The sequence below is a fragment of the Urocampus carinirostris genome, chromosome 5 (assembly GCF_059441175.1).
Source record: "Urocampus carinirostris isolate Australia breed hairy pipefish chromosome 5, RoL_Ucar_1.0, whole genome shotgun sequence".
In the NCBI taxonomy this organism is placed as follows: domain Eukaryota; kingdom Metazoa; phylum Chordata; class Actinopteri; order Syngnathiformes; family Syngnathidae; genus Urocampus; species Urocampus carinirostris.
Window position 1 is genome coordinate 29,055,465 of NC_142353.1, and position 25,959 is coordinate 29,081,423.

A 25,959-nucleotide genomic window follows, 5' to 3' on the forward strand; every position below is an offset into this window, starting at 1 on the left:
GAACACAAGAAAAATGGAGAAGTGGTTAGGAATTGTTAATTTGTCAATTTAATAGCGCTCTTACTCGTGGCAATGCGGTAAGACGTTTTCCATTGTGTGACGTCATTACGCATGCACTATATTTTGTTTTGCTAATTGTAGTTTGCCATGTTGTATTGAATGGAGCCGTGTTCTTGTTTGCTTCCTGTCGAGGAATAAATATAATTAAAGGCTGGACCACAATGTCCTGCTTATCTTGTCATACATGAGGAAAATGCACACTCTGACATATCCTTACCAGGAATCAAGCCAAAACCTCAGCCCCGGAAAACAGATTCAAAATAAGCTAACAAAATTTATGACGCTACAAAATGTAAAGTCCATTAAAAGCATCGGGGAAAGAGGAGTTCACATGGCTTGTAGCAGACAACGCAACGCAAACATTGCATGAATGAAGATGAGTAAATACAGGTACATACTAATGGCAGATGGAAAACAGCGATGTCATATACATACAATGAATGTTATAAGTAGATTTATGATAAACTTTTAAAGTGTTGTTCTGTTATATATTCTGATTACCAATCCTTAATACTTTGCAACAACGTTTTTTTTGCGATTTGTCGTCTTATAGTGTTTCAAGTTGTGAAAAATGGGACAGGCAACTTTATGGCTGGGCAGGCAACTTTTCAGAGTTGTCTGCCCTGGTGTCCGGTAACCTTTTGTCATGAGTTTCAGACACAGTTATATGTAATGGCATTGAATGAGTTAAAACGTAACAAATGTCGGCCTAGACAGAGAGCATCATAGCAACAATTGTTGCTAGTTCCATTTCCCTCCTCTTTTAAAGTGGACTTCAAAACACACACTCTCAAAGCTCTTACCATCAACATCACAGGTGAGACAGATAAGCGCCTTCCCTCTTTTGAAAGTGAGTAGGTGAGAGGCCTGACGGTCAACAAAGCAAAGCCTGTGATCAAAGAGCCGGCAAAATCACAACCGAAGCGCCGAGCGTGTGTCGCAGAGAGCCGCACACAAGTGGCCGGACAAGAGCTAGGTAATAATAAGAGGGAGGGATGTGAAAGAGACCAGTGCAAAGGCAAGGGCTGCAGAGACGAGGTAAGAGGAGAGTGCAAACACACACTTGTCATTTTGCTACATGCGGGTCGGCTTACTAGTCAGCACACTGACATTTGTGGTTACAAATACTTTGAAGCACTTAAGACTTAGGCACGTTTACAGGAAATATCTTGTTTTTCTTTGATCACGTGTTTATGTCAGGATCGTAACGGAAACAGGACCGACTAGCGTGACGTTTACCACAATTTTTATTGAAAGAGAGAGGAAGAGCTGCGCCCACGATCCAGTGTTCGCTGGGCGCGGGAAGCAAGTCGCTCTCGTACTCGGACTGTGATCCGAACACGGAAGTGGATCTTCCGTAGCGAGCGATGGCTTTGTCAGGGGAGGAACACTGGTAGAGCAAGACGTGATCGGGGTCGGAAACGAGTCGTAAGCCAGAACGGGAGAGTAGACGTGGTCAGGATCCAAACAGGTCGTAGCCGGAATCAAACGGGAGCAAAAACGGGACGGGCGAGAGTCAGGGTCAAAAAAGGCTAGCCTTGTATACATGGAGATTCGCAGACGGACTGACAACAGATGATTGACAGGACCCCGAGTGCCATGTTTAATCTCATTGTCAACAATGTTCACTAGTTTATTAGCAATGACAATAAAAACTTTCCTGTTCTTCGGCTAGGTTACTGTCCTGTTTGCAAGATCCTCTGGCAGATCTTTGTCAAGCTGTCTATAGTTAAATATGACCGATTCCAATTCATGAAGGGAATATGTGTGAGTTTTGGTTTGTTTTATTCAAAATTCAATTGCATCTACAAATATCTTTATGTGTTCCTAACATAAATTTGTTTAGTTGCTTTGCTCTAAAAACGCTGGTCTACTAGTGATCCCAAAAGCCAAAAAGAGATCCGCAGGTTAGAGAGCGTTCTCCATTCGGGCTTTGGTGCTATGGAATGCTCTTCCCCCTGAGATTTGATCTGCAACCTCAGTGGAAATGTTTGAATCTAAACTTAAAACACACTTCTATTCTATAGCATATGAATAACCTATATTTTATGTTGACAATATATGTATATTATTTGCCCTCGTGTAGGTTTTAGATCAGGGTATGGTGTCAAAATAGTCTGTGGTTTGCAATAATCTGTGGTCTGTGCAGCTCTTTGAGACTTTGTGATTAAGGGCTATTAAAATAAACATGACTTGACTTGACTTGTCTTGTACGAACTGATGTTTGAAATTAACCTCAAACTTGTTTGTAATCCCTCTGTCCATATTTAGCTTTAAATCAACACAAGAAAACACGCTAAGTGCTCTGCAGTGTTTTTTGTTTCAGTTTAAAAGCTGAATTTTTTTTTTTTAAGACAACTGCACCCTTGTGCCTACCTGTAATGGCACAAGGGGGGCAGAGCAATTTCACTCAGAGTAGCTTTCCAAGTGATTGCATGCGTGCTCGACGTGAGAATAAAGAAAGACGATAAAGCAAGGTGCAAGGGGAAAAAATTGAAAACAAGTGTAGTGGGAGCTGGTGAAACAAAAAGAAGTGTCTTCCAGTTTAAAGATGAGCACATTAGAATATGAATCCAGGACCTGGGGCACTTAAAGAGCCCCCTTAAGTCAAGTGTCAACTATTATGTGCCATCAGCGGCGACACCGGGTCACAGAGCAAGACAGCCGAGGTCACCCTCTGTCTCTGCATGCACCATTAAACAGTCCCACATGCTAGCAAAAAGGGACCTGCTGTCAATTGGAGACAAGAGCATGTACAAGGCTCTTTACTGATCGGGTGCTCGTGTCCACATTCTTCGGGCTTAGCAGGGGAATATCTTCAGAGTCAACTTTTACATGATATACAGTGATCCCTTGTTTATAGCAGGGTTTATGTTTCAAAAAGAACCAGATGAAATCTATGACAGTCCATACAGTCCAAAGCATTTGTTGTACAAATAAATGTACTGTTTAAGCGTTTTTCATTTTTTCTACGAATAACTAATGTACGGTCGCATCATGAAAAGCAGGGAGACTGTTTAGCCAATCAGAATGCACTATGTAAATCAGTGAAGTAGCGAAACAGTGAAAGAAAACCTCGTTATAGCGAAGGATTACTGAATAAGATGTGTTTCCAAGAATTTCCAAGCTCAACAAAAATATATCGATCTTCCACATTTACTGTGCAAAATGGAAACACTCACTGCAACGAGGCACTTTGAAACAGATAATGCTTGTTACAAGGAAGCAACTGGGACAGAAAAACTACTATACAGATACATATAGCATGTGTTGTATTCATTAGAGGCTTGTTTAAGGCTTTCTTTTTTTTTTTTGCGAAAAATTTTTGGGGGGTGTACCCAATAAGGCTCCCTCAACAATTTGGGTTGCCGACCCCTAGTTTAGCGTGTGTCGGGTCAGTAAAATGAAGGAAGGATCTGGAAGTTTGTGTTAGAGAGCAACTCGAGGCTGACATGTCAAGCCCAGAACACGTTGAGCGTTGTTTTTGTTTCTGCATGTGAAGGTCATGTCGACTTGTTTCAAAATGAAATACAAATTACGTACAACTTCCTGGATTGTCATCATCATGTTATGGTGGTAAAAGATCTTCTCACTAAAATTCTAAAGCCACAAAGATTATTCATTCATTCATTATCTGCATTGCTTATCCTCAACTGGGTGCTGTAGCCCATACCAGCTGTCTTCGGGCAGTGGGCAGGGGACACCCTAGACTGGTTGCCAGCCAGTCCCAAGGCACATAGAGACAGACAATTCACTCGCTCATTCACACCTAGGGATAATTGACCGAAAACATGCATGTTTTTGAAATGTGGGAGGAAACCGGAGTGCCTTGAGGAAACTCACGCAAGCACGGGGAGAAGATGCAAACTTCACACAGGAAGGTTCAATCTCATGACCTCAAAACTTTGCCGTACGCGCGCTAACCACTGTGCCGCCGTGCTGCACAGAGATTATTATGGCACCTAATTTATCTCCCAACCAGATGTACTTATAAAAAGAGCCACCACTGGTCTACAGTATTCCCTTCTTTACAGTTCTTTTTGCCTCATAGTCCAATTCCGTTGTTTTCGATTACACGCTGCCACCCTCCAAAATGGCTAAAGAAGATAGTTTCCAATCAGCCATTGCAAGCGATAGCACAAGCTTTCCTTTGGTGAGCACACAAACGTGTGTATGTGTGTGCACACGTCACCATTGGGCTGACAGCTGGCCTTGTTCAAGAGGCTTACCGAGCATTCTGCCTGTTTGGGAATCTAAAACCTGTGTCAACAGCATCCGACAAAGCATGTAAACAGCCACAGTCAACATGCTTTACTTTATATATGACTGCGGGGAGCTTGGATTGTATGACGTGGCTTTGGGGACAGTGGAATTTTCTAATCATAATAGCGCCGGTCTTAGGTCAAAGTAGTAAGAGTCGTATCCGCGGGGGTTCATAGCGTCTTCCTAGCATGTGTACCAGCGTGTGTAGACAAGCGTGTCAGTCCATCAGCATGTCGGCGTGGCAGCTCTTCACTAAGTCCCAGATTAACAGTGACAGGCAGATATTCCTCTAATTATCTCTTCCTGGACCGCATGCAAATAGGAAGGGGAATGGAACCGTGCGATTGGCCTGGTCGGTGCTGCAGACGCTTTGACGAGCATGACAGAAGGGGATGCAACTTTGTCGCGTACAACCAAATGGACCCCCGCCATTTGGCACATTCCTCAGCTCAGGGGTCACAAATGAAGCACCTGAGTAGCCTCTAGTTCTGAAAATAGCCCTCTAGTGATGGCTCATCGTGATTTTCTAGGAAATTTGATTGCTAACTAGCAGTAAAAATTAATGAAACGATCTGCAATCCTAAATACAGGATTAGTTCTTGCAGAATTTGTTTGAAAATTATCTTATAATTTATATATGTAAATCACTCAGTGCCTTTATTCATTGACAGATTCTATTTAAGCCCTACGTCTAATAACAACCTGGCAATAACATCATACAGACACCATTTCCTGCTTCGTGATTCCGTTATCGCAGGTTCACTGCTTCATGGATTTCGAATTGTATTGAATTATCTTTATTGTCAGTGATATCATTGTAGCGTGCATTGTGTTCTAAACTGGCAGCACACAGCAAATGCTGACACGGGGGCAGGTTAGGCTTTGTGAGTTGGGTGGTCCTGACTGTCTGAGTGCACGACTGTGATAGGCTCTTGTATGCAAACAGCGGGGTGGGCTTATGCGTCAATGCGTTCACCCAAAACAAACTGGGAAGCAAAGTGACAGCTAGTAGTTTTAGCAGCTTTTCAATGAAATTTGAAAAGGAAGTGATCAATTAAATCAAACACTGATGTTAGCGTGCGTGTTCATTTTAGGTCCGAAATATCTATTTTAACTCGTAAAATAGGCTTTAAAAAGAAAATAATAATTAAAATTAGCTGCCTGGCTATGGTTTTTACGGCAATGGATGTATTTCAAAATGTTTCCGACGTGCAGTGGTAAACACATTCGCCCATCGCTCTAAAGGTCCCTAGTTTGATACCCGGCTGGAAACATATGTGGGCCTGAAGAGGGATGGGCACCACCAGGCTGTAGTTTCGCAAGACACACCGCAGGAATTGATGCATCTACGGTCCTAGTGTTTAAGGGATCTGACCAACCAACCATGTACATCAAATCTGTCTCTGGATCTAAATAATTTTGTGCAACCGCTTAAGAAAATATAATTGTATACCGTATTTTTTGGACAATAAGTTACACTTTCAAAATACTGTAATTGACATATATTTTCATTTACATTAACATTTTCAAATATATTCATATTGTGGGAGCACTGGACTATAACACGCATGAAATTAAAACTACCGTAGGAGATACGGTTGCGTAAAAAAAGGCATAAAAACTATCAAAAAAATGTCATAGAATATAAACTAACACTGGTTTACAGGTAAAAATCGTTCAAAATTGTAGTCGTAGTGAATGTAGTAGCATGTTTTAATTTTCATTACTGATACTTTATCCTGTGGTCTATAGGGAGCACAGTATTATAATATGCACTTCCTAACTTCTGGCAAATTCAAGTTTTTCAGCTGCGCCTCATACTCCTAAAAATATGGTAAATAATATATTTTTTCATTGAGGGATTGTAGAAAAGTCCCCAAAAAGAACTTATTTTTATGGTTAAATCCACTAAATGAAGGTGTTGCCGAGAAATTTGCGATAAAAAATAGTAGCTGATCATTGCAAGCATCTAGCTAGCATCCTCGGATTTCCCAAAAAATAGTGTACAATAACATGACCACACTCATGACAAATGCTTCATGTCTCCATAATGGTCGGAACACGAGCACTCTCTCAGAAGACAGATTTGCTTCCGCCCGCCAGCTCATTTTTAGAGGGTCACCGCAAATATTTCAAAAAGTATCCTACTGGGGCCCAATGCCAGAGGTGAGACAGTCGTGAAATAAATCTAAGGAAGGGCCGGGGAGAAAGTGTGGCCTCCGCCTGCCTGTTCACTTGCTGGATGTGACTTTCACAGCCTGCCGACGGTTATAGCAGAAGACGTCGCATCTGCGACTGGCTGTGTGATGGATGAGCCTCTCAGATTGTCTGAGTCAGGCCGTGGCCTTATCCCGGGCGTCGGACGTTTCAAGCGAAGCTCCAAACACTAAGGGTGGGTGGATTGATCCAAATGTCGAGATTATGGATAAAAAGCAAGTACTTGGATGGGATCCTTATTAAAGAGACCCTTCGCTACTTTGCACTTTGGTTATTGCTGGTTCACCAGCCATCCCAGCCATCTCCGGGCAGTGGGCAGGGGACACCCTCAACTGGTTGCCAGCCAATCGCAGGGCACACAGGGACAGATAACTCATTCACTCATTCACACCTAAGGACAATTTGGACTGGCCAATTCACCTGAAATGCATGTTTTTGGATATATATATATATATATATATATATATATATATATATATATATATATATATATATATATATATATATATATATGTTTATATTTAAAAAGTATGTTTAAGACTTGTATTGTATTCAATACAGTAACCTGTATTGTTTTGTACTAAAAAAAAATATATTTAAAAAAAATGCTCTATAAAGATAAATACGATTAAGTTTAACTTACTTTTGGAAGATAAGCTTTAATAGTTAGGCAACTTCCTCCTCCGTGGTAAAAAGAGTCCGAAAAAAAGCGTTCCGACCCTTTTCTCAACCGCATCAAGCTTTCTTATTCCACTTTCGTTTCAAAAGAAATGGCTCGCCTCTTCTTTACACTTTACACCAAACACATTGAATGGATGCGCGAGATATTGAACAATAAAAATTTCAAAGTTCTTAGCGTGCTGGAGATAGTGTATAAAATGTTTACACACAAACTAGAAAGAAGCGGATTTCTCATTGGGTGGATGCTGGGTGCCCTTCTACAGCGCCACCACACGCCGGTAGTGGCAGAAAGAAGCACTGTAATGTCCTGAACTCGGAAAAAGGTGCACCAAATCCAACTTACAGCAATGCCCGGATATTTTTCGACATCCCCGAAAAAATGTTCGGATCCACCGTTTTTCGTAAGTCACATGGTCGTAAGTAGGGGAGCGTCTGTATATTGCTTTAAAATTGTATAAACATAAAACTTACAAAAAGTACTAATTACTGGTGATTAAATCAGCAGTGATTGGGGTGGGACACACAGAGAACCAGCAATGGATTGAACTCTAGTCTGCCATTTGTTTCCCACAACCTTGAAATCCACCATTGAAATTTAATTTGTGAAAATCAAGCCTAAATGCAAATGAGCTCATATTTGTTCTTCCTCACAAAAAGGAGACCCCCAAGACGCATTCTCTGAAGCGTTAAGAGAGCCCGTTAAAGCTGACACGCAGCGTCTCCCCAGCTTGATCAGCATCCGCCGAGGAAGACGAACACTTTGACATATTTGTTTTTATTTTTCTTCCCCAAGGAAAAGGCCGTGCCATATGGCGGCGCCCTGGAACAGATGGCGCTTGCCCGCATCCTCAAAGCGCCGGTGTCTACGGCGGCAATTTATGAAGCCGCTCGAGCGCGGGAACGCCAAAGACTGGCATTTATCCATAAAACAACGATGCCGGCTTGGCCTCGGTTACGTTCGGAGGGGATAAAATAACAATCGTGTCAACTTGTAAACAAAAACCTTCAATATACACTTGGGAATAGAAGTAAGCTCTTGGGCCCGGACCTGAAGCCGACCCGGCCAAAGACACACCACAGGAAATGGTGCCCCTACGAACCTGGTGGTTAAGGGATCCAGCCAATGAACCAACCCAACATGGATTTCGAAATGTATCCAGATCTAAATAATTGAATCTTGTGCAACCGCACTGCACTTTATTCGAGGTTCTCTGCCCAAAGTAAACCCCAAGCTGCGTAGTTCAGCGCTGAAGTACGGACGGCCGAAGTGAAGCTCCGTATTTCTTTGGCAGTGAATTAGAGCTTCATGTTTATTTCGGGCTCAGTTATCAAATCAAGTTAATCTGTCGGATTCAGGTTAACATACCCGCAACTCAGGTCGGGTCGGGCTGAACTTTTTAGACTCGATCGTACCTCTACTTGGAAATATAAACCACAATTACAGTGTTTCCTAGATTTTTGCTTTCAAACGGCTCCACCTATATTAAAAGAATTTCCACAGAGTAGGAAACTCATCTTGGATATTTTTATACCGCAAAGCATTGTGGGACTTGTAGTGCAAAGGCGGATGATGCACGCAAACTCAGGCTTACTTGCGAAATGGTATGTATTTTATGTGTATTGGTTGTAAGATGTGTCCTCTTCATCTTCTGCCCCAAAAATATCACAGTTGTATCCGCCCATGTATAGTGTAAATTATATTGACAAACCACGTACAAGCACAACTTATAAACAGATGGCACACAGCAATGGATCCCACTTTTGAAACAAGGTACATTGTTGAATTTGGTGAGTGAAGAGAATAAAATCATCCTTAGTCAAAAGGACGCTAGATGTTGCTTTAATGCATAGCAAAACCAAAAATCATTGCTGCAAAGCACAATAAAAGAAAACAAATTACAGAGGCTAAATGTGACTTAAACGCACTAATTTTCTTTTTCTTTTTTTTCGCCCAGCTTTTCACAAAATTCTTGGTGGTGCCCGTAGCAGCATGATCGCAGGAAATCATGCCAGCTCCCTCTAGGTGAGCCCCTTATTCTGTATAATAGATTCACATTTTTAGTCCTACAAGTTTAAAAAAAGCTTTTGGATGATTGTTCATGAATTTATGCCTATTTTTCAAACAAATATTGTTTGTTTTTATTGAATTAGGGATTTTCTACCACTAGGAGGTTCTAAACTATAAACAATGCCCCTTAATGTGAAAAGCTAAACGCAAAAATGACGTATATTTTCATAAAAATGTCGCTTGTGATTGCCCACCCAATCAGATTGCTCACAAATGCCAGAACGACATTGAATATCAACCACCACATTTTACAGGCAGTTAGGTAGGTTACCCCGGATGTGAAAGCTGCCCAAAAAAGCAGATTGAGCTTTTTTGGTTTTGCTGACTCAGCAGCTATGCTGATCACAATATTTTACATGCAATGAGGTAGGTCCCTCTAGAGGTGAGTGACCCTGCCAAAAAGGGAAATGCACCCAAAAATGGTTTCATGTCTCAACGCAGGTGATGCTCTTATTGCGCACAGCCATTCGATTTTCTCATCTATTTCCAGGGTATTGGACCGAGAAAAAAATACTAAAAATATTGTTTCCTCTTAGCCTGTCCCGTCTGTGAAATTGTTTAACCCAATGTTGCCCACCCCTAGTATAACCTATTCACAGGGGGGAGAAACAACACGATGCACCAAGAATTCAAGCTGTGATATGACAAGTTAACACTGTAATGCCACACTGGTCCAACCACGCATATCAGCGGAGGGATTTTGAGGAGGTGTAAGCATGAATGTCCTTGAACGATAAAAGGTGCTCATGATGGAGTGTAGGACCTGCCCTTTGACACAGGTAGCTTCATCTCTCACCGCCGGCTAATTCTGATCAAACACGACCTTAACCCTTTGGCGCACGCACACTTCAAATGCTTCAAGTCACCTTGGCATTTGAAAGCTTCTTGAACCCAGCCTTCTTGAATTCAAGACATTGCATGGCCTTATAAGCTCTTTGTGAGGGCGGTTTCAACTAAAACAATGCTTTTCTAATGTTACTTTGCTCTCGAGATCGAAATTAAACTGCAGAAACAAAGGAATGAAGTTAATTGCTGTTTTCCTTGAACAACGTTATATTTAATTTTTATATATTGACCTAGGGCCCTCAGTATAGAAGAATTATTTGTTGGAAGAAAAATAATAATTAAAAGGACTGAAATGTTTTGCCAATGGCCATCTTTCTAAAAAAAAAAAAAAAAGTATTACCTACCCAGAAATACTGTATGAGTAAAAAAATAAAAATAAATCCTTAAATAGAACAAAACTTTCTAGTAAATGGAAATATCTAATTTAGCACACAGGAAGGAAAGAATGGAAGGTCAAAGAAATAAAAGAGGGTGAAGGGGGGAGGGAAGTCGGAAGGGAGGGAGCTAGGGTGGGTAGAATTCAGAAGGTAGGAAGGTAGAAAGGAAGGAAGGAAGGAAGGAAGGAAGGAAGGAAAGTAGGAAAGTAGTCATGAAAGAGGCAAGAAAGGAAGGAAGGAAAGGAGTCATGAAGGGGGCAAGAAAGGAAGGAAGGAAGGAAGGAAGGAAGGAAGGAAGGAAGGAAGGAAGGAAGGAAGGAAGGAAGGAAGGGAGGAAGGAAGGAAGGAAGGAAGGAAGGAAGGAAGGAAGGAAGGAAGGAAGGAAGGAAGGAAGGAAGGAAGGAAGAAAGGAAGCAGGAAAGGAAGGAAGGAAAGGAGTCATGAGGGAGGCAAGAAGGGAAAGAAGGAAATGAGGCATGAAGGAGTCAAGAAAGGAAGGAAGGAGGGAAGGACAAAAAAGAAAGAAAGAAAGAAAGAAAGAAAGAAAGAAAGAAAGAAAGAAAGAAAGAAAGAGATGAGGTAAACTATGAGCTATTTGCGCTAGTAACAAAACAACTTCAAGAGGTTTAGGGACACCAATTATGATGCATAATGTTTACAGTGAAAGGGCTTAAAACAAAAGACTTGTGTCCTTTAAACATACCAATTTTATAGTTTATAATATATTACTTGAAATTGGGGACTCCTGCAAATACTTTTAAAAGGTTGGTGACCCCTGATGCAAAGGATTGATAGTTAGGTTAAAATGTCAATTAGAATGCAGAACTGTTTTTTGAAAAATATCTGTACTGTCCTTGTCCCTTGTTTCCAATCATTTCACCACAAACACAATCCCTCCAATCCACACAACTACGTTCCAACCATCAGCAACCCATTTCTTCTAGAAGCAAGCCGTCTCCTGAAAGTGAGTCCACCCACAATCCATTTATCTCCATGCTCCGGCACCGGTGTGGCAGAGAGCCGGGTCAGCCGGGCTACCCTGGGGTCCCGGGGTGGTATTAATCAGTCTGGTTTCTGCTGAAAAGCTCAATCTGCGAATGATGGATGAGCCGTCATGCTGAGGGAGCTGAAGTGACGGCTGACAAAGAAGGACACACACACCTGAATAAATCCAACCGCCATCCTGTCTAACCCCAATGCTACCGTCAAGGTAGCGAGGTGAAAACCGGCGTTCGTGCCCATGCGTGTCTATGTGCGAGGATAAGTGTCCCAGCATGTGTCCTGCTCCACTAATGAAGTCATCTGAACAGTGATTTAACGGCCGCGGTGTAAAAAGCCTTCCGCCCTTAACTGGTAGCCTTGCTCTATTAGAATGTGATATAAACCCTGGGCACAATAACTGTCCCGCCACTGTAACAATATATAGGAGGGCACCGGCCAATGGGCCGCACTGCTAACTTAAACAGTCTGGGGAGCAAATTATTAGCTCCCTGGAAGAAAGGAAAGTCGTTCAAGGTGAATACAACTTGTAAAAGCCACGATAGCGAGCGTAGTGAGGACGACTTTACTCACAGGGACTTCAAACTCAGTTTCTTTTTATTAAAGATCGCCAATTTAAAGCTGAATAGAATGTTTTGGGGTTTATAGGAACTTAATCAAATGTTCAGCTATTATTTTTTTTTATTCACTGGAGGGAATTAAATGAATTCAAAGTGTCACAAGCCAGAAACGGAGACAGGACCCAGTAGCGTCCGTTTACTCAGCTTCATTGATAAAGAAAGAGAGCAGTGCTTGCTTCCACGATCCGATGATCGACGGACACGGGTAGCAGGTGGCAGGAAAGCGGAAGTGGCACTTCCGTGTCGAGCGAGGATAATCGTAGGCAGCAGGGATACTGGTCGCTAGCCGGGACGGGAGAGCAAGGACGGTATCGAGTCCAGAAAAGAGGTCGGCAACAGGTATCAGGCAGGAAAAAGGGCAACACAGGCCAATGGTCGGGACGGAAGAGCAGGGCAGAAACGGGTCCAGAAACAGGTCGGCAACAGGTATCAGGCAGGAGAAAACAGGGCAAGAAAATGTCGGAAGGTATGGAGCTTGCCTAGCTGGGAGCATAGGCTCTTGTAAGCCGGGGGTTTAAAAAGAGTCTTTGAACCAATCGGCGCTCAGGGATGTTGGCGCCAATTGGGCAGTCACTGGTGCCCTGAATCAGCAATCATGACACAAAGCGTTTATTTAAATTCAAAAGAAAATGTGAAATCGGTGGTTAAATTTAGGAAGTGAGAGAAAGTGGGCTCAGGTCAACCAGAAAACCCCAAAAGACAAAATCAATCCATCATTGTGATTCCCTAGAAGTTTTGTAGAAGGGAGTAGAGTAAACACCCGGGATACGACAATAAATTGCGGGCATCGCAAAGTGAAAGTGACATAGAGTGATAGAAACCCATAGTAATTAGTGCAAAATTTCCAGTACTCCAGTTAATAACATTAACATAATAAAAACATATACCAACAACTGCATGTGTGTAATATCTATGACCTAAAAGGAGCTAGGACCACCGTTTCCAAGGTTACTGTAGGTAATGCACTAAGACGTCATGATTTGAAATCATGCATGGCATGAAAGGTTCCCCAGCTTAAACCGGTTTATGTGAAGGCCCGTCTTAAATTTGCATATGACCATTTGGATGATACAGAGGAGTTATGGGAGAAGGTTTTGTGCTCAGATGAGACCAAAATAGAACTTTTTGGTCATAATTCCACTAAGCGTGTTTGGAGAAAGAAGAATGAAAAGTATAATCCGAAGAACACCATCCCTACTGTGAAGCATGGGGGAACTCCCTGTGGTTGAGTTGTGACGGCAACCTTTGATGCGCGAATGCAGCCAACGCCCCCCCCCCCTTCCCATCCTCACACTCCAGCAGTATCAGTCTGATGACATACAGTATCTATGTGATTGACCTCAAACACAGGATTCACCTCACATGTTTTGACAATTTCTGGGATTGCAAAACGAGATTCTGATTAATCGTTGAATACTCTACAGCTCTTGCCGATATGGTGGACGGCGACAGTGAATTGAAAATGGAATTGATTTTAAAATGTGCACTTGCAACGCTTCTCATGCCCTTATATTTCCTTGCCTTAATGTGCCGTTATTTTCAAGAAAAGTCTCAATCGGCGATTGGTTACGGACATGCAACTTGGCAAGGATAGTGATTCATGTGACTTATTTGAGTTGCTTCATAATCACAGGCTTCATTTCCATAGTTGTCATGCTTTTGCTTCCCCATTTAGCATCTCAGCAAGCCTTGGAACGTATCGTAAATGACTACAGTACAAAATACATACTGCAGACTCCAGAAGTCTTTTCAAAGTAGAAGAGATTCTGATCTGAGCGCAGAGAGATAAAGGCATTGTGGGAGGTAATTCAGCCAGAATGCATGACAGAATCCCACAATAGACCAGCAATGTATATGATTCAAGTCAAGTCAAGTCACATTTGTTTGTATAGCCTTGTCTCACAGAACTGTACAGGCCACAATTACACCTTCCCCTGATGATGTTGACCACAGAGACAAAACTCTACATACACATAAACACTAAAAAGTTGGAATTTTATAATTTTTTTGTACATTTTTCTTGACATGACAGCCACAATGATCAAGTAAAGTTTTAAACATTTTGTCTAGACTAGATAAACGTGTATCATTACCCAAGTACAAAATATAACAGACAGATAATAGAGTATTTTACCCCTAAAAAGAAAATACATCTTATGAGATCAAAATGTAAGCACAAACCCAAATGCAAATGATCTTTTGAAGATTAGCATCACAAAAAACTCATGAATGACGTGAAAAAAAAACGTCTTTGGCACAGAACAAGCTAAAAAAGTCAACTGAACTGATCATTGCCTCTCCTGTTTTTCTAACGCTGAGCCAAGATTTGCCATTACCCATGACCTAACAAGGTGTGATTCTGATCTACAGTAACAAGCAGTGCATCTTCTGTCGCAACAGAAACCAGTGATCCGGAGAGCATTCCAGCCATGACCTAACTATGAAATTTGCTTCTGTAGCCTGACCAAAAGGGACTAACAAGGCCAATGACAGTGTCGCAGACACGTACAGTGAGATTCAGGTTAGTTACATAACATTTAACCACCTCCTACGCTGATGTGTCCTTAGTACCAATCCCTTTTAATGGAGTGGAGGTAAACAAACGGCATAACCGATTAATACACAGCCTGAAGAAGATACAGCTCACCACAACACAGCACCGAGCTGCACACTTCACCCTTATTAGACCCGTGTCCTTGGCAGATGCAGAGTGTGCCCTTTTGTTAGCCAGGTGTGTGCATGTGTGTGTATTTTACAATGGTGGATGATTTAGAATGGATTGAGCGTAGGCGCGGGGACAAGGTGCAGTAGCCCCGTGGCTCCGTGATCGCTGGCGGCGTGACAGCTGGGAATGGAGAGCGGGGAGCAGCCTGAAGAATTGCCGTCTAATACGTGTCACATACCCCATATAAATATTTATGCCCGTTTCAGAGCAAAAACCGAAGAGGACAAGGCGGGTGAGGTGGATGGGATGCCGTCACTGGACTTTGGGTGCAGTGGTAATATTGCCCGAGTGCCTAACGTCTTCTCAAAAAGTTGGGAAAATACTTTTCCAGCAACTTACTACAGTGGGGCAAATACGTGTTCCGTCAACCACCAATCGTGCCAGTTCTTCCACTTAAAAATATCACAGAGGAACATCTTCCTGATTCCTGGGCGCTGTTTGGAACATTTTGAATTAATCGTTTTTAAGACTAGAAACAAACATAACCCTGTGTACATGCCGTTTGTTTGTAACTGGGTTACAATGGCGAAGCGTGTACGTCGTCATGACAATAGACATTACGTTTTCTACATTAAATAAAGCAGTGTTTTTCAACCAGTGTTGCCAGGGCACATTAGTGTGCTGTGAGAAAAGGTGAGACCTTGTTGACTGTGCCACATTTTGCCCAATTTTACCTTTGCAAAAAAGAATGCCATTGTTCAAAATCTTTGCTTTCTTCCATTGACAAACCACTATAACTCTCATCCATTGTCACGAGACGTGGTGGCGTGGAAGATGACCGGACCGGAACGGAGGCAGGAAGCATGAAGGGAGAACTCAAATGCGTTGACGATCCATAAGTTTTATTTAATGAAAATAAAAGTCGCCCAATACTCCGGGGCAAAACAGAACAATACAGAGTTCCTCCGGCGCGAACTCAACAGGACAAGGCATAACAGACTAAAACAGGACAAGGCATAACAGACTAAAACAGGACAAGGCATAACAGACCGGGATTGTGAATAATAAGTAATGAACCCGCAACGGCAGAGCCCACAATGCAGCCTTAAATACAGACCCACAATTAGTGGAACTGCTTTCAGCTGTTGCCCAGAGGGCGGGGCAGACTGGTCACCAAGGCGACCGTGACATCCATATCAGTAGGTGGCAATCAGATTATTGTTTTTTTATATACCGTAAATTCCGGACTATAAGCCGCTACTTTTTTCCCTAACTTTCAACCCTGCGGCTTATTCAGTGATGCGGCCAGTTTATGTAATTTTTCTAACGACCGCTAGCGGCGCTCGAGTGTTAACTGCCCTGTCAAAGCTATATTATTATTATTAAAGCTTTGAAAACTCTCTCGGTGTACCGTCTTTCTTTGTAAATATGTGTAACCCATGTAAAATAAAATAATGTATTTGCAACTGTATATTTTTGTAATGTATTTATTTGTATTTATTTTAGACACTTATTCTGATATGTTTTGATCGGTTGAACGAAAAATGAGGGGCGGAACAAACGTGGGGTGCCGAGTTTAAGTGAGGACCGCTAAAGGTGAGGGACAGACAAGGAAAGAAGAGGGGTAAAAAGTTGGTTAAAGAAAAAGGAGTTGCGTGAGTAAATGTGTTCATCTGATATATTTTTCCCACCCTTACCTTTGGAAATATACACTTTTTTTTTCCTTGGATTACTTTTAACGGGACCCGGACTCTGCATTTCTGCATTAAACCTTAAGTACGGTATCATTTTCCGTTCATTTTGCCGGCTGTGATTTTTGACTGTGGACTTTGATGAAGGACATTTAGTTTCAATCGCGGGACTTGAAGTCGGGTTTGGGTTAATTTTGTGTTTGTGTTACATGTTTAAATGTGGGCACATGCGGCTTATATACAGGTGCGGCTTGTGTATGTACAAAATCGGTTTTCCTCTCAAAATGTGGTAGGTGCGGCTTATAATCAGGTGCGCTCTATAGTCCGGAATTTACGCTACATACTAATTATCTGCTAATGAGGTAATACATGGAAATACACAAAATAACTTTTTGTCTGATATATATGTTTAAGATTGCACTACAAAAACAATTGTAAAATGAATCTAATAAAGGAAAAATCTTGGAAATACTTAGAGAAGAAAAAGTTCCACTAGCAGATAGTCGTTGCTCATTTGAAGGATTATTTATGATGAAACATGGAAATATAGTTAGACTTGGATTACTGGTGAAAATTATAGTAAAGTGTCAGGACCAGAACGGAAACAGGACCCAATTGCATTATGTTTCTTGAATGTTTCTTTATTGAAGGGAAGAGGAACGGCTGCGCCACGATCCGGTGTTCGCTGGGCGCGGAAAGCAAGTCGCTCTTGTACTCGGATTGTGATCCGAATACGGAAGTGGATCTTCCATAGCGAGCGATGGCGGTGTCAGGGACGGAAAAACGGGTCAATAGCCGGCACAGGAGAGCAAAAACGTGGTCGGGATCAAAAACGAGTCGTAAGCAGAACGGGAGAGTAGGCGTAATCGGGGACAAAAAGAGGTCGTAAGCCAGGACGGTAGAGAAGACGTGGTCAGGATCAAAACGGGTTGAAGCCGGAGACAGAAAGGAGCAAAAACGGGACAGGTGGGAGTCAGGGTCGAAAAAATATATTGAGGTTCGCAGACTGACGAACAACCGGGGATTGACAGGACTGGATTTAAATAGTGACAGGGAGCCAATCAGAACCCGTGGCGGTTGCCGCCAAAAGAGCGGGCACAGGTGATTCACATCGGTATTCATGACAGTAAAGTCCCAAATTATAGCAACAATGAATAACCTGCATTACTGTATAGTGTCAAAATGATGACTCACAAAACATGAAACTGGTGTTGGAATTAAATCTTTAAATAGGTTTGATAGACAGTGTGCCTGCAGATTTTTTTGGGATAAAGAAATAGTGCCTTTGCTCAAGAAAGGTCAGGAAATATTGATCAAAAGGAGGATTTCATTTATGTCATCCACCAAAATCAACAAAGTACCGTCAATATTTCCTCCATAAGTGTGCTCCATTGCTCAGTAATGTCTGTCTACAAGTTGAGTCTGTAAGTGGCCTGTCAGAAGCAAGGACTTATACTTTATATCAGTGGTGGTGTCACGGTCGCCTTGGTGACCAGTCTGCCCCGCCCTCTGGGCAACAGCTGAAAGCAGTTCCACTAATTGTGGGTCTGTATTTAAGGCTGCATTGTGGGCTCTGCCGTTGCGGGTTCATTACTCATTATTCACAATCCCGGTCTGTTATGCCTTGTCCTGTTTTAGTCTGTTATGCCTTGTCCTGTTGAGTTCGTGCCGGAGGAACTCTGTATTGTTCTGTTTTGCCCCGGAGTATTGGGCGACTTTTATTTTATTAAATAAAACCTATGGATCGTCAACGCATTTGAGTTCTCCCTTCATGCCTCCTGCCTCCGTTCTGGTCCGGTCACCTTCCACGCCACCACGTCTCGTGACAGGTGGCGAACAAGTTTGACACAAAGAGACACATTTTTTTAACTGTGAGAGTCAAAGAGCCACACCACTCACTGACCATGACCACTGCCATGACAGACAGACACACACAAACACACACAATTAAAAACATATTATTTCCCATAACACACTCATCTCCTTACAATACAACAAGTATTGTTCTTGTGTTGATTTCAAGTGTCCACCCTCAATACACACACACAAAAAAGAACTGAACATGAAACAAGGCAGAGAGACACAGTATATAGAAAATATGATGAGGCAAAGAGCCGCATGCAGCTCTAGAGCCACGTGTTCGCCACCCGTGCTATATGGAATTGTTGCCATGGGGGCAGAACATAGACTACAAATGTCCAGCAGTAATTACCTAATGCACATGAGGCTTTTTTAGGCAGTAAACCGTAGATAATTTGTCTCTGTACTACAAGTCCCACAGTGCTTTGCAGCATCCAAATATCCTAATTAAGGGAAACAGCAATTCGCACTAGTAAATGGATTAATTGTGTTACCCTTGTATCGTACTGTTAAGTTCCATATGCTATTGTGTATATGCAGTAAATATTGATATATGTATGGTTCATATGTTAAGGAAATACACTTAATGAAACAGATTACCCGCAGAAATCGAGGGAATACAATACTGTCTATTGTTTAGGGTTATTTTTCAAATAAAGGAGGGTTTTTTTTTCCGTGTCCCCCTTCTTTTGATTTCACTTGTCTGTGGCGCCATTAAGTGTTTATTTTTTTAAGGATTTAAAAGTGAACGCCTCAGCCACATTTCGATCTCTGTGCTGGTTTCCTCCACACCAAGATCGACAACAGAACCCACAACTCAGACTTTTCAAGAGTGCAAGCAGCCGATGCAACACAACAGGATTACAAACTGTAGGTTCACATAAAAACTAATCGTCTTGGTGTTTGCCTGAAATGCTAAATTAGCCTCTTACCTGTTGGCTAGCAGCGTTGTGAAAGAAATTTTGCACATGTCCTTATAGGCTGGCAGCAACCTTGGCCAATCCCACGTCCACTCGGCTATTTCAACCTGTAGATGAATGAGCACAGTGGTATCGAATTCATGTAATATCGTCAATTCTGGAGCTGGGATCTTTGAACCCAAAATAAAGGGAGGGGGTCACAAACACCAGTGGATTTATCAGGTACAAGGTGTTTTTTTACTCCAATAAAGCAGGAGTTAAATTAGAAATCCATTTGAGTGGATGTTGTCATTATTGATACAGTAATATCTTGGTTTTTGTGGTTAATGGGGACCACACGCCCCACGAAGAGTGAACATCAACTAAGTAACGTCACAACTTCATAATATCCCCCAAGGGTTAAATCAACCTCAAGATGATGTCATTATTGACTGAGAGTATTTGACGAACAAAATAGCATCTATGAATCTACAAATAAAAACACTTGAATGAATGGTCTTTAATGTTATTATGCATAAGTACAACGAAATGAAAAGCTTCTTTTAGTGTAAAAAAGCAACTCAGAGAGCAGCTGGCTGGCTGCATGCTAGTATCAGGTACTCTCAAATGTCAAATGATAATTACAGTGCAACCATCCCAATTGTAGGGCTTTTCCACGAGTTGAAGCTGCAGGTCATCTGTTTCATGGGTAATGGATCTGGCATTGGTGAGATTCAGGCTCGGCAGGGGTGGCTTAGGAGAGTTTGTCAGCCTAGCCATAGCTGTCCGCCAGACCTGCAGCCTCATTGCTGCTTTTTCTTCCGACACCAAATTATTCGCCAACCGAAAGTTATAATAATCTTCGATGCACTGGCTGGTGATATTTTTGCACTCCTCTGACTTTCCTCAGAGTCTGATTAAATTTATGAATTTCTTTTCAATGTAACGAGCCGCTAATAGCTAGCTGTTGCCATGATTTGCTGTTTTTTTGAGAGGGTTTGCCCATATTGACTTGAGCGCTTGCCTCACCCTTTGACAGCATACACCAGCCTATCACAGTCATGCAGACACGCAGTCAAACCCACCCAACACACACACTCACACACATACAACCTGCTAGCATTTGCTGTTTGCTGTATGCTGCAAAACATAATGCATGATACAATGTCAATGACCACAAAGACAATTCAATTCAAAATTCACGAAGCAGTGAATTAGTTATAACTGAAGCGTGAAGAAGGGAGGGGTCTCTGTATCATCATTGCTGCAGGTGGGATCCATGAACTCAAAGCAAAGGGAGGGCCACCAAGACCAGTTGATTTATCAAGTGCAAGATTTATTTTTACTCCAATAAAACATGAATTAATTTATTAATCCATTTCAGGAGGTTTTGTCATTATTTATACTACGATAAGTCATTTTTGGGGAGGTTGTCATTAGTCTTGTTTTTCACCGCACTCCAAAAGCGCGCCGGCCATTTTTCTTTTTTTCCTCAACACGGCGTTAACACGCTTGACAACGGCACCGGATCGGGAGAGCAAATAAAAATCAAGAGTGTTTCTATTGCCAGAATGTCACTCCTAACTGCAGACTGAGCTTTATTGACAAAAGCAGGAGAACTCCATGCGATCATCCATCCTCTGAACATTCTTCGCGGGAGATTGATGGGTGTAACGTGCTCCCCTCCAACCCGCCCTCCCCTCATACCTCCACTCAATTTGACAAACTACACAGGCGCCTAAAGTGGAGAAGTCGTGTTAATCATTCTCTTAATAAGGTGTTTCTATGCAAAGCTATTCAGCCTCCTGTAATAGGCTGAAAACGTGGAGCAAAATATAAACAGCTGGGCAGAAATTGAAATCGTGAAAAATACTTGTGTGCACTGTCCCAGATACTGAGTGTGTACATAGCAGAAAGCATGTGCAAAACACACAGACGATTCAGGCCACGTTGTCGTAAGAATTAGTTGCCCAATATGTTGCGGGTTGGAAATATTTACTGAGAGTGGCCACTTGGCAAGAGTTTTTGGGTGCATTTAGGGAGTTATAAATAAACACCGGATAGTAAATATTACAAGACTTGGATAAATAAATGCTTTTTACTATCGTGAATATCAATTTGGGCATGCTCAGCACCTCTAATCTGTGAATTAAAATGAAAACAAAGTAGTTCACAATGTATAAGTTAAAAAACATTAAAAAAATAATCTTCATGTCTTCAAAAATCTATTATTTTGAATTTGACTCATGGAATATTTTGTTTAATGAATCATTTAATCAGATATAATCAAATGTGGGCACGGCAGCGCAGTGGTTTACCTGTCCGCGGCACAGATCTCAGGTTATTGGATCAAGTCCAGCTACGAGCCTTCATGTGCGGAGTTTGCATATTCTCCCAGTGCTTGCATGCATTTACTCCGGGCACTCCGGTTTCCTCCCACATTCCAAAAACATGCATGCAAGGTTAATTGGCTGGTCCAAATTGTCCCAAGGTGTGAATGAGCGAGTGAGTTGTCTCTCTCTGTATGCCCTGCGACTGGCTGGCAACCAGTTCAGGGTGTCCCCTGCCCACTGCCCGAAGATAGCTGGGATGGGCTCCAGCAGCCCCTCGACCCTATTGAGGATAAGCGGTGCAGATAATGGATCGATGGATATTAAAACGTTCTCACTTCAATTTTGTTATTGTAAAATGGAAAAGTTATTCAAATACTATTGCAAAAATTACAAATTAATAATAAATTTGCTTGGCCATAAATAAATAAAATGTATTTCTTTTTTTATTATTTTTTATTTTTTAATAAAAAAGTTCTACAAAAAACAATCTTGATCAGAATTAAAATACATGTATTTAACCATTAAGATAATACCTATAAAATTGAGATGAAAGGCTGCGCCCACGATCCGAGTGTTCGCTAGGCGCGGAAAGCAAGTTGCTCTCGTACTTGGATTATGATCCGAACAGGAAAGTGGATCTTCCGTAGCAAACGATGGTGATGTCAAGGACGGAAAACGTGGTCAGGTTCAGAAACGGGCCGTAAGTCGGGATGGGAGAGCAGATGTGGTCAAGATCAAAACGGGTCGTAGCCGGAGACAGACGGGATCAAAAACGGGACAGGTGGGAGTCAGGATCGAAAAAGGCTTGCCTAGCATACACTGAGGTTTGCAGACGGACTGACAAAAGCGGACAGATGGGAGTGGGTTTAAATAAGGTCAGGGAGCCAATCAGAGTCCGAGGCAGTTGGCGCCAAGGGAGTCGGCACAGGTGATTCACATCATGACAGTTATAAGGCGCACTTTAACATTTCTGGCCAATTTGTAATTTTGCACTGTGAAAATTTAACTAGGAAAAAGGTTATCAATAAATTTGTCAATATTTTATTTGCAGATTGGTCAGCTCCTTGGTAGACCTGTGGAAATAGAATAAAAAAACACTGTTTACTAACCTGATTCATCTTCTTTTTGCCAATGTGGTCAAACTCCTCAAGGGGGTTGAATTTGGTGGCGAGTAAACTGTCACTGATGTTGAAGCTCACCGCACATGGTGTTTTTCGTAACACATCTGTGTCACCGCTCAATTTGGACATCAGAAAATCCTGTCGATCAGAAAGGAATTAACACAAGATGAGAAAATAATTTAAGGTCACCAAACTGAAAGAGTATTGTCATCGTAATAGTCTGGTTGCTGTAGTGTTATATTGAAAACATGTGAAAGTCATATTGTGCGTTTGAGAGTACGCAGTGTCGCGAAAATCCTGTTGTGAATCCGGTACTCCCATTCGTCACTTTGACGGGACACGAGAAGCTCGTCTACTTCCAGCTCGCCACCAGCTCAGTGTGTCCCTGACCCTATTGCTCTTGTTTCAGCCTTGGTTATGTGGATCGCTTCCTAAAGTACATATGCTGCTTTGCTCCCCATTCACATTCTATCGCATTTCCATGCCGTTATTGCTGTTTATGGACTCCATCAACAGTATGCTGGGGCTATTTCAAGCCCCATCCTTATAAATGAGCTATTGTGAAAAATATGGCAACTGTAACTATGCGTCTGGCGGTCATTGAAGGCAGCTTACTTCGTAAAAATGTCCAAGGACTGAATTGCTATTTGTCTTTGTCATAAGTCACTTCGGTTGCGAGTTGACCTGTATAAAAAGTGGATAACAGTAGGGCCAAATTACTAGAGTGATACATGTTGTTGAGTTGTACAACTCATGGAAAGACACGATCATTTGATATTAAACTAGATGCCTGTGCGCCGTTGGAGCATCGCACATGTTCAGATGCGAACCATCTTTTGGGTGCCTTTTTGGCAGGGTCATTGGCACATGCGAATGTAAAACCCAAATAGTAAGACTGAGTCTAGACTTGTTCTGGTCTTGGAGGGCCAATTGTATTTTTGGGAAAGCTACTGAGTCAGCACCGTCCTCTCATGGTTCAGATCCTACCTCTCAGATAGGACGCATTGACTTAAATATGGTAAAATGATATCTGAGCCCTTAAGTGTTTGTTACCTGTGGCGTTCCGCAGAGTTCAGTACTTGGCCCTTTACATGCTTCTATTAGGAGATATTATTTGCAAGTACATTATCAGTTTTCGCTGCTATGCAGATGTCACTCATGTGTGGTCAATTTCAAGGTTTCTTTATTTTCCTCATGCTGAGGTTTTTGAGTTTTTCTTTGCTCTCATGTAGATCAGACAGGTAATAATAGTCTGTAGTTTGCAATAGTCATGATATTCAATGTTGCTCTAGCCTAAGTGACTGTAGTGCCTTTCTGGGGAAAAAAATAACCAGAATCAACAAAACCAAAATGGCTGAGTCAGCTTTTCTTGGCATTTCTCTCATCTAAGGTAAACTACCTGATTGCCTGTGAAAGATGGAGCTCATATCTAAGCTCCGTCCCACTTTTTTCAGGTGGACAAAGCCCCCAAAAAACAAACATACAGTATATACATACACAGATCCCAAACGGAAACATTATCAACACCCTCGCCTTGCTTGTGGGTAATAAATGACATCACCTAGGCTAGTCTACGTTATTATTAATATCAATGGGTACGATTACATGCAGGCATTAAAGTGATTAAAAACAGAATATCGCCAGTATTGTGATTATGTAAAACCATGTTAATACGCACTACAGTCCAATGAGTGTTTTAGTCCAACGGGGAGCATTGATCAGAATGCATTAAAATAAAAACAGCAATGACAAAGACGTTAACAACTTAAAGTGTTTTCAGACATTTAGGTAAAGTTGTTTCCAGACATATTTGCAATTATTCTATGGACATTAAAACAAAAAAATGAGGAAATCTAGTTCATTTTAACTACATTAACATCAACATGTTAACTTACAATAACTCACCAATCTATATTTTTTATCTCAAAATAATCAACTAAAAGAAGACGCTTACAGATTAAGACATTTTCAAATCAGATTTAGAAAATGCAGGAAGGTATTTTTACGTCTTTCCCGTATGTTAGACGTTTTTTTATCATTTTAAATGAACAACAATTAGTAACAATTTTTGCATGTGATAGAAAAATTCAAATTTCAGCTCTTATTTGGATTGTCTCGGTCACTGGCAACATGCTTGTATGCAGTAGAGCTGTGATGTCATTGAAGAAACACAACAATTGAACGCTACAAGTGAGGCCAGCTTCGAAAAAGACATTAATTGTAGTGAAGAGCTATTACATAATACTCATTTCTGCTTGGAGGAATTGGAACTTTGCTTACCGTATCACCTGTGACTATCATTCAGAAGTTGCATGCTTCAACCTCGAAAATATGTGTGAGGTACATTTACCTGCCGCTGTCACAGCGTGTGCTCCATCTTTGCCTTCGCCTCCTTTTAAGGATACAATTGTGGCTTTTCGTTTCTGTTTTTTGCTCCGTGTGTTGCAGGTGGTACAATATTGTCGGGCTATCTCCCCGTTAGCGTCTGGGCCTTCTGTTATGTTTGCTCACTGTTAGACCCTGTTAGCTGCACAGAGTGTTGTTGGGTTCACGTTTGTCACTGTAGCCGCTTTTTGTTGTTGATTCCCGGTTAGCTTGGGTGAGGCTGCAAGTTTTGGGTTGGCCAGCCTCCCGTTTTTCCCCTGAGCCTGCGGCTGTGTTTCAATGATCGGCCCCATTTAGCCTGTTAGGTATCCTATGTTATTTTTGCCAGGTAGCCCCTTTTTGGCTGCTTGCCCCTTTTTTGTACCATTACTGCCTCAACCTGCGAGACAAGGTCAAGGCATTCTTCACAAAAACTACCAAAACTTGGCTTAATAATCTCAGAACATCTTTGGACTGATTACCACGAAAACCAATTTGGTGACTGGCTTGCTTGGGTACCGGTGTTCTTCACATGACGCCAAACCTCAGGAGGTCAAAGACTAGACAGGATGTCTTTAAATTTCCTTATCTCGGAAAATAATTGGAATAAACTGATTTTATATATATATATATATATATATATATATATATATATATATATATATATATATATATATATATATATATATATATATATATATATATATAGATATCATGCAAAAACCATGTACTATTTTTTTCACATTTTGCATGTTTCAGAATTTGGCAATGCCTTTAATTGTGGCAAAATCTTTTATTTCCCCCACATGTGGTGAGTGTATTACATGCAGAATCACTGCAGGTCCAAACCCTTCAGGGTCACCTACACAACAGACAACTCGGCATGTACCCCTGA

The 25,959-nt window shown here is 41.6% G+C and overlaps 1 protein-coding gene across 1 annotated transcript in view; it reads right to left on the bottom strand.

The window, feature by feature from the left end:
- The window catches only part of kiaa0825 (KIAA0825 ortholog), a 215,324-nt gene that overhangs the window by 90,618 nt on the left and 98,747 nt on the right, over window positions 1-25,959 (bottom strand). Inside the window, exons 21-22 of the mRNA XM_088336394.1 lie at window positions 22,689-22,838; window positions 19,280-19,374 (exon numbers count right to left, since the gene is read on the bottom strand). Coding sequence (XP_088192520.1) covers window positions 19,280-19,374; window positions 22,689-22,838 — 245 coding nt within the window. The remainder of the gene's footprint in view (window positions 1-19,279; window positions 19,375-22,688; window positions 22,839-25,959) is intronic.